General features: G+C 41.4%; 1 protein-coding gene across 6 annotated transcripts in view; it reads right to left on the reverse strand.

Moving 5' to 3' along the window:
• CEP192 (centrosomal protein 192) overlaps window positions 1–16,611 on the reverse strand; it is a 126,659-nt gene that overhangs the window by 2,245 nt on the left and 107,803 nt on the right. For 4 of the 6 annotated variants that reach the window (XM_059409140.1, XM_059409139.1, XM_059409137.1 and 1 more), the window contains 8 exons: window positions 15,884–15,989; window positions 15,250–15,457; window positions 12,786–12,865; window positions 11,770–11,865; window positions 7,441–7,560; window positions 6,876–6,997; window positions 4,048–4,177; window positions 3,520–3,578 (listed from right to left, as the gene is read on the reverse strand). In XM_059409140.1, the coding sequence (XP_059265123.1) occupies window positions 3,520–3,578; window positions 4,048–4,177; window positions 6,876–6,997; window positions 7,441–7,560; window positions 11,770–11,865; window positions 12,786–12,865; window positions 15,250–15,457; window positions 15,884–15,989 (921 nt within the window). The remainder of the gene's footprint in view (window positions 1–3,519; window positions 3,579–4,047; window positions 4,178–6,875; window positions 6,998–7,440; window positions 7,561–11,769; window positions 11,866–12,785; window positions 12,866–15,249; window positions 15,458–15,883; window positions 15,990–16,611) is intronic. The other 2 variants (XM_059409138.1, XM_059409136.1) reach the window with 1 other exon arrangement.

Raw genomic sequence — 16,611 nt, forward strand, 5'->3', positions numbered from 1 at the left:
TTTTAATATGGAACATAGAACTGTTCTATACTCAGCTGAGAATGTGTTTTTGGATTTACAGATACTCTGAATAAACTAGAATGTAATTTAGAAAGAACTGTGAATTTAATAAGCTCTAGAACACTACATGATGGATGTTTTAAAAACAGTACTTTGTACTATTATCTCTTTAACCTCTCCCTCTTACACACACACACTCTCTCTCTCTCTCTTAAAAGGGAAAAGGCAGAGTAAAGTATGCTGTAGCCAGAGGAAAGGTCTCATTCAAAATCCCTCACTAGCTGAAGTCTAACGTTAGAGCAAAGACACAGCCAAGAGGGAGGCAGGAGCTGTGGTAGAACACTCTAAACCACATCCATAACTACATGCCTCCATCTACAGAACCTACAAAGTATATAAACCAGGTTTCTTCCTTTTTTCTTTAATTGTAAAGGAATACTCTGTGTAGGAAAAAAGGAGTCCGTCAGCACAGTCAAGATACCATCGTTACCAAAGAAAGTGAAGAGGAGACAAACTCCTTGGCTCCTATGTGTTGGTAAGAAGGATGGCTCAATGACAGTGCTGTCCCGGCTGTGACTTCCCCCTGGGATGACCCAGCAGGGTCTGGCAGCTCAGCAGCAGGAGCCAGCCAGGATGCTTGGGTGCATGCAGATGTGGGCACAGGAGATGAGAAATGTATTCCGATAATGTCTCAGCAGATTAGACTCGAATAGAACAACAGGTGAGCAGAAAGAATGCTTTTTAGGGCTAAGTGGGAACATAAATGAATTCTTTTTACAGAGCTAGGATAGAAATGATCACCTGGAACCCCAAAAACAAACTTTACAAAAATTGACAATCAGGGTTTCCTTCCCCTATTACCTTCTTTATAATTTACTGCTTTAAGGGGGCTAAATCCCCAACATACTTCCACGCTCCCCACCTCTGAACTAGGCAAAACCTCTGTGGCCTCTGGAGGAAGCTCCTACTTCTGTGGCATATTGCAAAGGCCTCAGGCCACTTTCACAGTTCAGTGTGAGAACCTACCCCGAGCAGCCCTGTCAGGCCTCACGACTGCCCTGGGGAAGGTGCCTATCTGGAGTGAGGCACGGATCACCTCAGGTTCTCTACAGATGACTAAAGTCACAGTATTACTCTGGAAGGCTAGAGTTCATGGTGTCGTAGAGCAGAAAGTGATCAATGAACAAAAACATCACTAATGCAAAGCTGGGAACTGCTTCTCAGATTCTGAGAACAGATTCCGTTCCACCTGCCCAGGCAAGCTAACCATTACTCTGAACCAGCATTTGTATTTCATGAGCCCCTGTGCAAAGTCAAAGTGGGATAAACACAAAAGCACTAACCATTACAGTAAGAACAGGCAGCACTATTTCAGTTTTGTGGTAAAAATTTTCAAGTGAGGGGCGCCTGGGTGGCTCAGTGGGTTAAGGCCTCTGCCTTCGGCTCCCGTCATGATCTCAGGGTCCTGGGATCGAGCCCCGTGTCAGGCTCTCTGCTCAGCAGGGAGCCTGCTTCCCTTCCCCTCTCTCTGCCCGCCTCTCCACCTACTTGTAATCTCTGTCTGTCAAATAAATAAAATCTAAAAAAAAAAATTAAAAAAAAATTTCAAGTGAGATACTGTAGCAAAAAAAAAAAAAAAACTGTAGTTTTGCTTCCTCTCCAAAGCTGAAAGAAGTTGTTCTCAAGTACAAAGAAACCAGCTTTTCTGCTGAACTTTATGTAAAATTTCAGCCTATGGAGGGGTCTTGAGAGAAGTTTTCTGTGACCTGGGGTTTACTTACTTGGTCTTCTTACTCATGTGTTTCGCAGTGCCCACCTACGGTAACACACAGGCTAACATCAGCAGTCCTCGATCAGTCGGGCAAAGCCTCATTAACTGGAGGCCCACAGGCTGCTGGGAGTCAAGGACTCAAGCTGCAGAAACTAGAAAATATGCAGCTACGGGTATTTTACAACTTAGGGCCTTTCTCCTCCACGTGGCTGTTGAAGCGATTAAAGGAAAAGCACAGACACAGAACCGTGGCGTTCCATTAAAATCCACGGGGTTGGTCCTGATGGACCTCACCAGGGATGCTGGCTGAAAGGAAGGCACGGTCAGTAACACCCGAGATGCTACCACCTCCCGAGTGCCCCCAAGGGCTAGACACTAACACCAGCACATCGCTTATGTCCTTCTCCTAATGAACCCGGGCTGCCAGGAGCGCGGTCGTCTCTTACAAATCAGGAAACTGAGGCTGAGATGAAGCCTATGGTAACTTTCTAGATACATTCACTATTTGGTTTGCACAGCTTGTGCTCTTAGGTCAGGCGCTGAGAGGCAATGGAAGTGCTGGACCCTCAAGTACATGCATAGCAGATTTTACAGTCCGGAGGCTGGGAGGGGAGGTAGAAGAGGTGAAGAGAGAAAAGAGAAAGAGGAGAGGGAACGGGCCTCCCCCGACAGCATCTTTTTGGTATCTAGAGATACAGGTAACCTTCCAGAGTGTGGCTCTGCGAGTCTTAGAGCCTCAGAGGCAGTCCTAGAATGTTCACAGGGTGGTCCAAGTTTTCATGGAACATAACATGTTTTTGGAATCACCTAATACTAAAATATAAGAGTTTATAATTAATTAAATGGCTTAAAGATTCAAAGATGGAGATAAAATTATTCTTCAGTGTTAAGTCTGACAGAACACTATTGTTAAAATTCTAGATAACAGTGACAACCCAGTTTGATATTTCAATCTAAATGTAGATCCTATGGGGGAAAAAAAAATAAATGAAGATCATATGGAAAACAAAAAGTAGCAAGAGTGACAAGAGAAAAAGGACCCGCTTTAAGAAGTATAGGATATTTCAGGGCAGCCGGGTGCTCAGTTGGTTAAGCGTCTGCCTTCAGTTCAGGTCATGATCCCTGGGTCCTGGGATGGAGCCCTGCATCAGGTTTCCTGTTCTGTGGGGAACCTGCTTCTCCCTGTCTCTCTGCTCCTCCCCCTGGCTTGTGTACTCTCTCTCTCAAATAAATAAATAAAATCTTAAAAAAAAAAAAAAAGGGATGAAGTACAGGGTATTTGAAGAATGACAACCAGAAAAATATCACAATAAAAAAATTTTCCTAACTAAGCTGGGACACTTTTGTCCCAATTACTGAAAATTCAACTCCCTGATCCTTAGCATAGTAAAAATAACATTTAAAGAAATTATTCTAAATCACAAGATAATTAATGTTCTATGTATTTACGTGACGGACAAAATACCGGGTAACAGGAATCATGTGCTAAATTCCAAAACATCCCACAAAGTTTGGGTTGCTACATAGTAAAGCACACTTGTGGGCAGTCATAAAATGCTTTCCTGGCAGGTTCCTCAGCGTTTATTAAAATTTATGACAAGGAATGCGCTGTGGTGCTGGTGATGGAGATGATGGGCTATAATGGATGGGGGAGAGCTCACAAGGCACAACTCTTAGGAGAAATTCTGAAGTCCTGAAAATGAAGTCCTGCACTCGAATGAGAACATTCTGATTTATGATAAACTCACCTCAAAGAATATTTTGAATGTTTGACGTAGAAAGGCTCTCTAGGACTTAAAAACTTGAGCTGGAATTTAATATGAAACACTTTATTAAATTATGCAAGTTAGACATTTGAGCATACATAAACATACCATGCATTTCTTTAATTAAAGGTATTTAGTAAATTTAAGTATAGCCACAAAATTAGGTAAGATAATAAATCCTCATGAAAACACATTTAAAATAATTTTAATATGAATTTACTCTGATTCTGACTAGAGTAAATGTTATCCAGAAATATGTTGGTGTCAATTAGTACAGAAGAAAAAAAAATGAAAATATGAAAACAAATGCCAAATATTTTCAATTTTCAGATAAAGGGTCATGAACTTCTCATGAGTTACTTTTCAAATACAGCATAAAGCATTTAAAAAATTAATCATTAAAACTTAAGTATAATTTACAAAACAAGCTTCTAAATTATCAGGAAAATATTCATTAAATAGTTGAATACATCCATCTTCCCAAAACCCACAGTACTATTTCCAACTTACGGAGTGCATAATGAAAGAATTATTTCGCAAGTTGACTTTCAACGTCCTTGACTCCCCAACCCTAGTAGGCAGAAACTGATACACATCTTCTGGGGCATAAACTCCACGGTGCGTCAAGTCAAGCTGTCTGCTTTGGAAACAGGTTTAAAAGTCAACTATTTAAAATCCAGAGTAATTTAAACAATTTATATATATTCGACAAGGAAGCGTTTTGTGTTTCGATTTGTATTTTCTCTCACAGCTCACAGGAAATTAGTTCTGTTAATGGCAACTTCACTAATCCCTATGAAGACAGAAGGCGCAGCACAGTTCTCTGAGAAGGTGCAGCGGTGGGCTGCTGCGCGGACAGGACACAGATGACAGCACCACCTCTGCCCCCCTTCTCCCCGGGGCCTGGGTCTCCGCTCGCCTCTGGCCCATGTGCGCGCGGGTGCTCCTGTCACCTTAGTTCACCTTACCCAGAGCACTCCCAGCGCAGTCCACTGGACGCTCTTCATTTGTCCGGACAGACTACCCTGACAGTGGAACACAAGCTCTGGCCTCTCTGCAGCATCTGACGGCAGCGATGCAGACGCCAGCTCAGTCTGTGCTGGCTCACCCCCTCACTGCCCCTGCTGCTGTCCCCTGTGGCTTGGCCCCGGACACCTCTAACTGCTCTCGCTGCAGTCTCCCTAGAAATCCCAGCTCGGTGAACCAGCAAGCCCGCCCCCGTGTGACTCCCAGATCCACAGCTCAGCTCACAATGAGCTGCTGGGCAACATGCCTGTCACCACACAGTGATCTGATGCCACAAATCCAGATTAAACCTGGGATCCTTCTTCTCAGACCTGACCCTCCACTTGTATTTCTGTCTGGGAGCCAACTCTGATCCCCCTTCTCTCTCAAGCCCCCTTACTGAACCCATTCACTGAATCCTTCAAATTTCCTTCCTATACACCTCCCAAATCTGTCCATTTCTCATCATCTTCCTGGACACTGCTTTAGTCCTGGACTACTTAAATAGCCTCCGACTTGTTTTGCCATATATACTCTTGCCTCCTTCTTAATCAGACTGCACCACAGCCAGAGGATTTTTCTATAAATACTCAAATCTGATCATGTCATTCATGGCTTCCAACAGCTTCCCAGATAAACCCCAAATTAATATTCTACCATGTGAGGCCCTGCACAGTCTGCCTCTGCCCACCAGCCCTCTGGCCTCACCTCACACTACTCTCCCTCCATCTGGGCTCTAGGCCTGGATGCTGCCTTTGGTTCCTCAAGGGCCAACGATCCCCACTACCTGGTCCTTACAAAGTCAGGAACTTCTCCTATGCTCGTCACGTCCGTCATTTCCACTTATCCTCCTCAACTTAAAGGTCCCATTTCAGGGAGGCTCCTCCCAGGTATCACACATCAAGCTCCCTCTGTCATGTTTCCCATTTCTTTCCTTCCAGTCCTTTCCACAGGTTGTAATCAAGCCTGTTAGTGAGACTATCTGTGATGTGGCTCCTTCTCTAGGAGGTAAAGCCCCTGGAGACAAGGACTAGGGCAGTTCTGCCTCCACTACCCAGCACATGGTGTGTGCTCCGTAAAGACGAGATGAACAAAAGAGTACGTAGAGAGTGTGGTTAGAACACATAATCTTTAAAGGAGCCTCAATGCTTACAAAATGTTTACAAAACTCCCATTAGAAAATAAATAACAACATGAATATTAAATTTAGCAGGTACTTAACACATACTTTTCTTACAAGTGTCTTCCTCTAGGACAAAGTTAGATCTAAGTATTAGTTAATTAAGGATTGTAAGAAACATGTTTATTAGGCAAAATACTTAAATATTATCATTAGAGCTGTGTAAGCTACTGGTATAAAAAACACATTTTAAAAAGTTTTTAAGGGGTGCCTAGCTATCTTAGTTGGAGGAGCATGCGCCTCTTGATCTTGGGGTTGTGAGTTCGAGCCCCACACTGGGTGTAGAGATTACTAAAAAATATAACAAAATATATTAAATAAAAATTAAAGAATTTTTTAAAAGATTTTATTTATTTGGGTGGAGGAAGTTCAGATGGAGTGACAGGGAAAAGCAGACTCCCCACTGAGCAGAGAGCCCCATGGGGGCTTGATCCTGACCCCAAGATCATGACGTAAGCTGAAGGGCAGACGCACTCCCCACCAAAAAGAAGTTTTCAAGAATTGACTTTCATACAGTGTTTTTTGGGAACATAAAATGGTATGGTCGCTTTGGTTAAACTATTTGGCAGTTTGTTTTAAAGTTAAACACATGCTGACCATATGACCCAGCAATTCTACTCTTCAGTTATTTTTACCCAAAAGAAATAAAAAAGTATGTCCACAAAAATACACATACAATAGTGTTCATAGCACCTTCATTTATAATTCCAGGCTCCAAATGAGAAGCCACCCAAATGTCAAATGAATAAATTGAATAAATGAATAAATTTTGGTATGATCACATAAAATGAATAAATTATGGCATGATCACATAAAACAATACTCAAGGACAAACTAAATGTACACCCTACAACACAAATGCATCCCAAAAACATGTGTGACGAAAGAAGCCAGACTCAGCGAGTTTGTATGTGTACAAAATTCGACAAAGCCAACCTAGATCAGAAAAGAACAAATCTTGGGGTGAGGGCAGGGCTGACTGCAAAGGGATATGTAAGAGCTCTCTGGGTGAAAAGAAATATTCTCTATTTTGATTGGAGTGGCAGCAATGCATGAGAACTCACAGGTAAGGACACTGAGCATTTTACTGAATTTAATTATATCTCAATAAAGTACTGGAAAAAATGTCATAAGAATGACAAAGACAACATACCCGGGTATAAGAGCAGAAGCCTCTGACACAGCTTGTCTTCGGGACTTAACTAAATTATCTAGTTTAATGAGGGAGTTTGTGGAAATTTTTGAACTTTCAGGCTCATTTTCTGCTTTGACACTCTGTATAAAAAAAAAAATCACAGGGTGGGGGAGGAAAAATAAATATTCTTGGAAAATATATGGATAATTACCCGGTTAAATTCTACTATTTCCTTCACAATTTTTCAAAGAAAACTTAAGATTTTTAAATTCCCTAAATCGCAATACCTACATTTTTTCCTGGTCAGCTTCTTTACACACACACACACACACACACACAATCTTACCTAATCAAGTCAAACACAGATTTCACAGAGCCAACCCAGACCTCAAGGCATGCCAATCAATAAAAGCAAATGAGAAAATTAAGATTACAGGGCCAGACAACAGAATTAATGAGATTAGAATAATACCAGGAAAATAGTCTGCATTTTCAGGACAGTTTTCCCATGTCAGTTTCACTTAATGTTTTTAATACACACACACACACACAATAATTCACTTAAATTCAGTTTAATACTCACTTGTCCAGAGAGTTGAAATCTCAGGGTATGTTTCATGTGAGACTCTTTAAGGGGGTGACACTCAACATCCCAAAACTGAGCATAATCCCCTCTATCTCTGGGCAAAAAAGTGATGGAGACCTACAAAATAACACACCCAGGGGAGAAATTTAGACACTAAGCCTCACACACCATGTAGTTGGTGTATGATTTAGCACTGGCTAGTTTTGCCACTAACTGAAAGGGATTTGAACAACTCTTCTTTTGGCAGAAGATTATACCAGATTCAAGATACACTCTTTTTTAGGGCTCTCTGTAACACAGTCCTCAAAATGCAAATGCTCTTTACATTATCAAAAAATTCTAGAGCTGTCAAGTACAAGACCTAAATGAGGAAGGTCAACCCCAGAAACACAATCCAGTCTTTCGATGAAATGGTTATGGACCCCTCTGCTGGCCATACAGTAAAGGCCTAAGGCCTAGAACCAGTTACCCCAACCACACACCTCAAAGTCATACACACGAACTGCATGCGTACAATCTGTAAAAAGGTCAGTAATGAGAAAGCTGTAGTATTTAAAAAATAGTATTTTATAAAGTTTGCCAGTGTTAAGTGCTTCCTTTATCAACGAATTTAGTGTTAAAAATGCTATTAGCTACATTAACCACTAATCAGTATCTTTGAGTCTGGACTTTACATTAAAACTGTTAAGTGACCCAATTTCTGTCAATACAGAACATAAGAAACAATGCAGCCAGCAAGTCTTAGGGTGTGGAGGCAAAGGCAGGATACTCATGGAAAAGAGGTGATCATCAAGATTAGGGAATTACACGATAAAGGGGGTATGGACACTGCCAAGATCAAGGAAGAAAGAATGAAACGAAACCATTTAGTTTCCCCTAAATGGTGAAACTTTACGAATTATCTGGAACACTGTTTTCCAACACCAAAAATAAAGAGGAGGGGACAACCTACTAGTGCTGTATGTGACACACACTAGACACATATTAGGAGCCTGAGCATTCGTTAGCTCATTTAATCCCATTCAAACTGACCGATGTTTCAGAAAATTACTATGTACATCTCTTACTTTAAGAAACAGGTACCTAACAAACTAATTTTTTTCTTCCTTCTGGATCACTATTACATACATCAATAGTGGTACTTTTTAGGGAGTATTTCCCTAAATGGTCCCAGAGCGATGTGCCTTGCTTTCTTCTCCACTAACATAAATTAAGTATTCAGACCTGGAATTCAGTTGATGAATGTGACCTGACAGTGTGGCAAGCAACGAGTTCAGTCCAAAATATACAGTGATGAACACACAAAAAAATCAAAGATCCCACAGAGGTTTCATTTTTATGTTCTCCTGTGTGAAAGGAGAAATCCTGCATACTTTTCTTTTTTCAAAGCTTCATTGAGATAGAATTCGTATACCATACACCCACTTAAAACGCAGTCAGTGTTTCTAGTGTATTTCCAGAACTCTGCAACCACCACAACCTGATTTTAAACTATTTCCAACAATCCACAAAAAACCCAGCCCCATACAATCAGCAGTCATTCCGCACTCCCGACCTTCACTTCCAGCCCAAACAACCACATAATTACTTTCTGTCTCTACAGATTTACCTATTTTACATATTTCACACAAACTCAGTCACACAATATATGGCCTTTTATCTCTGCACTGTTTCACTTAGCATGTTTCCAAGGTTCATGTGGTAGCATGTTATCACTACTTCATTCCTTTTTATAGCCAAGTATTACTTCACTGTATGGGTATACATTTTGTTTCTCCATCTATCAGTTGATAGACATCTGGGTTATTTCTACACTTTTTCGCTATCTTGAATAAGGCTGCTATGAACATTTGTGTATAAGTTTTTGTTTGAACACTGGATTTCTTTTTTTTTAAGATTTTATTTATTTATTTGAGAGAGATGGGGGTTGGTGCATGAGCAGGGGGTGGTCAGAGGGAATATGGAGGAGCAGACTTCCTGATAAGCAGGAAGCCCCATGCAAGGCTTGATCTGAGGACCTGAGCTAAAGGCAGATACTTAACTGACTAAGCCACTGAGGTGCCCTGAACTCTGGTTTGCAGTGTTTGGGGGTATATATTCAGAAGTGAAGTTGGTGGGTCATATGGTAATTCTACATTTAACTTATTGTGGAACTGTCAAACTGTTATGCAAAGCAGCTGTATCATTTTCCATTCCTACAAACGATGTATGAGGGTTTTAATTTCTCCATATCCTTACCAACACTTGTTACTGTCTGATTTCCAAAATCTGGGTCATCCTAGGCATGTGAAGTGATATCTCACTGTGGTTTTGTTCTGCATTTCCCTAATGAACAGTGATTCAAATATTTTTTCATATATTGGTCACCTGTATATCTTTTTTTTTTTTTTTTTTTTGAAAAAACTTTTTTAGTTTTTTTTTTTTTTTAAGATTTTACTTATTTATTTGGAGAGGGGAGAGAGAGTGAGTGCACAAGAGCCGGGGGAGAGATCCCAATGTGGGACTAGATCCCAGGACGCTAAGATCAACACCTGAGCAGAAGGTACTTAACTGACTGAGCCAACTAGAAGCCCCTCTTTATAATCTATTCAGACCTTCACCCATTTTTTAAAACTGGTTATTTGTCTTTGGGTTATCTAGTTGTAGGAGTTCTTTACACATTTGGGGTATAAATCCTTCATTAAATGTATGATTTCTAAACATTTTCTCCCATAATCTGGTATCCCCTTTCATGTTCTTAATAGTATCCTTTGATGCACTCAAGTTTTACATTCTGGTAACTCATCTATTTTTTTCTTTTGTCACTTGTGCTTTATTGGTGTCATATCTAAGAAACCAAGGCTTAACCCAAGGTCATGAATATTTACTATGTTATCTTTCAGGAATTTTATAGTTTCAGCTCTTATATTTAGGTCTATGGTCTACTTCAAGTTACTTTTTGGATATGGTGTGAGGTAAGGATCCAACTTAATACTTTTATAGGAGGATATCAGTTGTCCTGGCACTACTTGTTCAAAATATTCTTTCCCTATTGAACTGTCTCAGTACCCTTATTGAAAAAAATCAACTGACCATAAATATGAGGGTTTATTTGGGAACCCTCCAGTCTATTCCACATATTCTATATTTCTATCTTTATGTCAATACTACAGTTTTGATTAGTATGGTTTTGAAAATGAGAAGTGTGAATCCCCTAACTCTATTCTTTTTCAAGATTGCTTTGGTTATTCTGGTTCTCTTGCATATCTACATGAATTTAGGATCAGCATGTCAATTTCTTTAAAAAACAAACAAAAACCCAAACACCACCTGGGATTTTTTATTGAGGTTATATCAAATCTGTAGATCAATTTAGGCCATACTGCTATTTTAGTAATGTTAGATATTCTGATCCAAGAACATAGGATGTCTTTCCTGCTGGGGTTTTTTTTTTTTTTTTTTTTTTTTTTTGCAACCCTTCCCCCACTGCCTTTGCCCCAGATGTTGAACTTTTGTTAAGCAATGTGTCTGTTCTTTATTATACTGCTTTGCCATTACTGTGGGCTGGGAAATGAAATAAACTACACCATAGAAGAGTATGCCTTTCCAAAAAAGTCAGAAACCTTCTGGAAGCCTGTTACACAGACCTAGTAAAGTGCACAAGGTTTGTGACTATCATTGCTCAAAGATTCTTCGATAGTCAGTAATGAGTCCACAACTATAGTCTAGAACTGATTACCAGTCTGAATCTCTGAAAAAATGGACCAATGTCATATAAATGCTATAGTTTAAGTGCATTTCAGCAGTTAGCAAATGCAAAAGTATATTACTGAGACTAAGTGAATGACTATGTCACTAAGGGATATTTGAAAAAAACTATGTCAGGTCTACCAATGGATTAGAACTTAAGAGGATCATGATACTAAAAGGATCCATCACCATTTGCCCATGAAGATATACTGTTGACTATGACATGAACACAGTTGTTCTTGAGTGGTAGCAGATTATTACGGCTGGTGGACAAAATACTGTCTAGATTAGAGCTATTCCAAGTGTGTTATAAGTACTGGCAGCCTGTGGCCACCTAAAGCGCGTATATCAGAATGTAAATCAATCCTACCATTAAGCATGGCATTTTGTTTAGCTACTTAGAAAGCAAGAGCTCTGCTGCAGGAAGCAGCCCACTGACATGCACTGAGGCAGGTCTTCTCCTGCGGAAAGCTGGTTGTTAGCAGAGCAACACTAGTCTAGGTGAAGCCACTACTCTGGGTGGAAACAAATGAAGGTCCCCTGGTCAAGCAACACCATGTTCTTACCAATGGCTATGAAAAAAATGTCAAAACTCACCTTCCGAATTCCACGGCTTTCCAGTATACCAGAAATAGGAGAACATATGAATGCTGCATAGGTAGCTCTAAAAACATCTCCACTGTCATCAACTCCCTACAATCATTTAAGCAATCAAAGGAAAAAAACAGAAGTCAGAGTGACACCATTACCTTTATGGTTACCAAGGACACACAAACCCATTCTGCAGGGGCCAGGAGAGCTCAGTGCCCGCCTAGGAGTGGGAGCACTCCTTAACTCTGCTCACAAAGGCCCATGCTGACGCCCCTCCTTCCATCAGCAGCCACTCCTTCCTGGCTAGTCAGCTTTAGGACGGCGCTCATTCTGTTCAAGGGCGGCCTGCTCCTCAAGGACCCTGAAGACCCTTTGCTGAATGTACATTTTAACATCATATGCAATACCAGTTATTTTTTTTTTAGTAGATACAGCACTATTTTTGCACACATTTTGTTAGTATGAGGGCTCCAAACTACCACTGTCACACAAAATATACGGCAGGAAGGACATAGCATTCTAAACAACATAGGTGACGACATGCTCAATTCAGGTATAGAGCCCGATGCTGGAGACCATTTGCAGTATAGGGTCGGCTAGCACTCACTGACAAAGAGTCTGTCTCCTACACTAGCTCCTACTGGCTGAAAACACGGAACAGTACCCAGACTGTGGAAAAGAAAAATGCATGTGCATGTGCACATGCACACAATATTCCATAATAAAACTTTCAAGTTTTTTCAAAATAAAGTTATTTTCAGATAAAAATCAGGATTGTAGGAGGTAGCATTAAATGAGCAAGCACATATTTCCAAATATACTTTCTAATCTGACTCTAAAAACAATCTTGTGAAAAAGATGGGGCATGTATTAGGCCCATCTATAGAGAAAAATCAAGTAAGTGAATTAGTGGGACCAAAAAAAGCCCAATAATCTCAACCTATGTTCATAATTCAGTATAAAAACACCCTGAGTAAAGTTTAAACATTAAAATGAATATATTTAAGGTAATTATTACTGACCTTGACGTAAGGGGGAGCTAAGGATGACAGATGCCACTTTACTTCTGTGTTACCATGATTTTCAAGTTCCAGAAAATTTTCTACAAGAACACACATGTCACAAGTCAAACAATTCTTGGAGATGTAAGTAAACAAGCAGATTACTGTGATACTGTATAATAATGACTAATTACCTCATCAGAGGGGAAAAATACACTCATCAGATCCTCAGAGAAGCTCCATGGGAATTTACAGTATTTTCTAACAAAATCAAATTTGACAGATATCTTGTTTTGGATTTAATCAAAGGATAATGAAGGGCTTAAGCAAGAGAGCTGTAAGATGATTTTCATGTTAATTTACAGAGTTACTGGCTGCTGTGGAGAGGAGAGACCACAAGGGGGTCAGAGTAGATGAGGTTCCCTGGTAAGACGCCTCAGCAACAGCTGCATGGAGAGAAGACACGTGGGGTAGCGTCTATCAGGCTTGAGTCAAGGCAGTGGGAGGAAAAGGAGCAGGCAGACAGGGGATCCATTCTGAACACGGACTGCAAAGGACTTGCTAGTGGACTGTGTGGGAAGAGGGAGAGAGAAGACAGCAAATAACTTCCAGGGATTTGGCTTAATGAGCAGACAGCAGGGCCACTTACAGACATGGGTAGAGCTGGAGGAGGCAGGCTTCATGGGTAAAACAGGAGTTCTGTTTGTGAGATGCCAACAGGGCAGAAGCTGAGCAGCGTGCAGGAAGAGCCAAGATAAAGAAGGGGACACAGGCGGGCCCAGGAAGAAAGAGTCATCAGTGAAACCTGAGAAGGAGCCTGTGAAGCAGGGAAAACTGGGAGAGGCACAAGAAAGTAGTCCAAGGAAGAAGGAGTGGTTGACCCCAGCCTTGAGGGGTCAAATTAACAAAGACCTATCAAGGACACACTCCCTTTTCAGTGACCTTGATAGTGGGGTCAAGGCAGGTGGCAGCACCAATTCCGTTACAGCCCGAGGAAATGAAGGCAGGGAGCACGATCCTTCCATGAGGAAGGGGTGTCGAGGAAGCAGGGAGATAGTAAGGAGATGTGGGGCCGAGAAAGGCATTCCTTAGACACGTGATGGCAGAGAGGACTGTGTGCCAAGGGAAAGGCATCAACAAAGGGAGAGAAAAGGGGCAGAGGAAGGCCCTGAGATGGCAAGAATAGATGGGCCTAGATTCTGGGCAGAAGGGTTCATTTGGGATGCAAGCAGAAGCCTCCCACTTAGTCTAATGGCTTTTGTATTTGCAGTGATGTGTGAGGCAAAATCGAGAGTTGGGAAGAGAAACCAGGAGCCGGGGAGGGGCACGAAGAGTGAAGATGTCGAATGACTACAGGAAACGGGAAAGGACACACACCAAGGAGGGCTGCTAGAACAGCCTGGTGCCCAGTGGCATCTGAGAACAGAGACCACAAATGTGCGGGTGCGGCCACCGTTTCCTCTGGCAGCGAGGTTCGGCTACAGGAGACACAGAGCTGGGAGGCGGCTGGGTCTGACTTGGCTTAGGATCTTGCCGCGCAGGACCGCAGAGGGAGGGGCACACAGCAGTTAAGAGCATTCCTAAGGCATAACTGCAGTGACAGATGACAGAATTCAAGCAGAAGTGGCCGAGACCTGGGTGCGGGAGAGTGAGGAGGTAGTAGGCCTAGTGGCCTGGACATCGGAATGAGGCCAGAGAGCCGCTGGAACTCCTAGAGGATGCGAACGGGGAGGATGGAGTGAGTGGACAGGCGATGACCAGGGAGGGACAGGCTGGATGGGCAGTGGAAATTGAATGTGAGTGCAAGACAAAGCCAGTGAGAGAGGCAGGGAGTGAGGGCCAGGTGACAGAAGGCCCACACCCTTTCCAACAAGTCCCACATGCAACCTCAGTCACTTAGATGAGCCATCACAGGGAGGTGAAGGGGGGCAAGCAAAAGCAGGGTTCACGGGGCCCTGGAGGAGTACTAGCAATACTGAGTACCTACTATGTGCCAAACACTATGCCGAGCACCTTAAATACCTTATTTCATTTACACCTCAAAGCCCTCCGTGAGAATCGTTGACTATGACAGCCATTTTCCAAATGGGGAAACTGAGTGTATCTATTTAACCTCTTTCAGTGCTTCAGTCTCATTAGTGAGGGACGGAACCAGGTTTTACCTACTTTCTCCTCTTCTTCAGCTGCTAACTAGTTAGGAGGTCTGGTAAAAGACCCAGTGAGAACTGAGGAGGGATGGTTCTGACCAGGTGGAATATGAGACTCCCAGAATACACAGAGTTCTTAAATACCTAGATTTAACATTTTACAATTTTTAAGCTCCTCCAATCTGGCCTGTGATTGAAGTGACTGCCAATGACAACCTGAGTATCTCCTGAAATAGGGGACAATATTATCCCTGTCACTACAACGAAGGTCACTAAAAACAGTGTTAGACTCAACAAAACCGTGATCATTTGAATTATATAACCTTGTGATACCAGACCTGAGGTTTCACCAGGTTCTGTTGCAGGAAAAGTAATAGTCTTATTTCTTATCTCAACTTTTGTGGAACGTGGTTTTGTCACTGGTTTCACCAGATGACCAACTGCAGGCTCAGCTCCCGGAGAAAGGATTCCAAATGTGCTGGTGGTCAAGTGAGCAAGGAGTTCTTTCTGGGTTAAGTCTTCTCGAATTTGAACTTTCACAATTTTCTGAAATGAGCCAAATAATTTAGGCGGTAAGACACAAGTGGATCTATCATTTTAAAGAAACAATTCTTATTTTTAAAACATGGTGGAGAAAAGTAATGCCAAACAAATGAAACACGGATGCATTAGAAAATTTACTCAGATCTCAAAGTAAATCTTTGACTCTCCCAACTCCCTTCTTTTTCAATGCATATTTTACAAATCAATAGTGGTTTCTAGGCTCCACTTTCCATTTCTGCCCCATCCAGGAGAATCATTCAGATCACTAATGGAAAAAGTCTGTGCTAAGCTCTCTCTATGAATACATCTAGCCCGGCTGAAAGGACAGGCCCCTTCATTTCACTTCTGAAAAGTAAATGCTAATAAGGATCACAACACTTAAGTTGCAAAACAGGAAAAATGCTGCTTAAAAACAAACACTTAAAATACCTTCTGTCCATTGTCAGAGTGTACATAGATTAAACCACTCCATGGGAACATTGAATGTTTTGTAGATAAGGAGGAATTAGGACTCACAAGAATTTGTAGCTTACTCCTGGAAAAAATAATTTAATAATGAAAACCAAGAATATCCTATACTTGAACAGCAACAACCACAAGTTATAAATACTGTTCTATCAATGCCCAGCTCTCCTTGTTGTTCACAAAGAGCAGAGAAGAGGTGAGATCCCGGACATGTCTGATTCTGCAACAGCCCCAACTCATGGCTCACAAAAAGTTGAGTGGCATAAACCCATGAACCTAAGGGGAAAACTCATGTAAAAACAGACCATATTGTAGAAATACCATTTAAAAAGCAATTCAAAATAAAAATTTCTAGAGCACAGGACCAGTATACAAAAGCTCTGAGCCATCTGATAACAAAGAATGATACCGTTTACCATACACAGAGAATGAAACAGCAGGAAAGAAAACTGTAAGAAAAAGGGAGCGGGATGGAAAAGAAATGAGTAAGATTCCTTTTTATCCAATTGCTAAAACTTTCTGAGCTCACTGTCCTCTTCAAGAGCTATGGAATGTCAAAGATGACTTTTAAACATGGACAATGTAATCAGATTTGTGACTCAGAAGAAACAAAAAAAGTTGTAAAAGATACTTTGGCACACATGTCAAAAATGGCAGAGCAAGCGTGCCTGGGTGGCTCAGATAGTTAAGCA

Source organism: Mustela nigripes, chromosome 8 (genome assembly GCF_022355385.1).
Source record: "Mustela nigripes isolate SB6536 chromosome 8, MUSNIG.SB6536, whole genome shotgun sequence".
Taxonomy (NCBI): Eukaryota; Metazoa; Chordata; class Mammalia; order Carnivora; family Mustelidae; genus Mustela; species Mustela nigripes.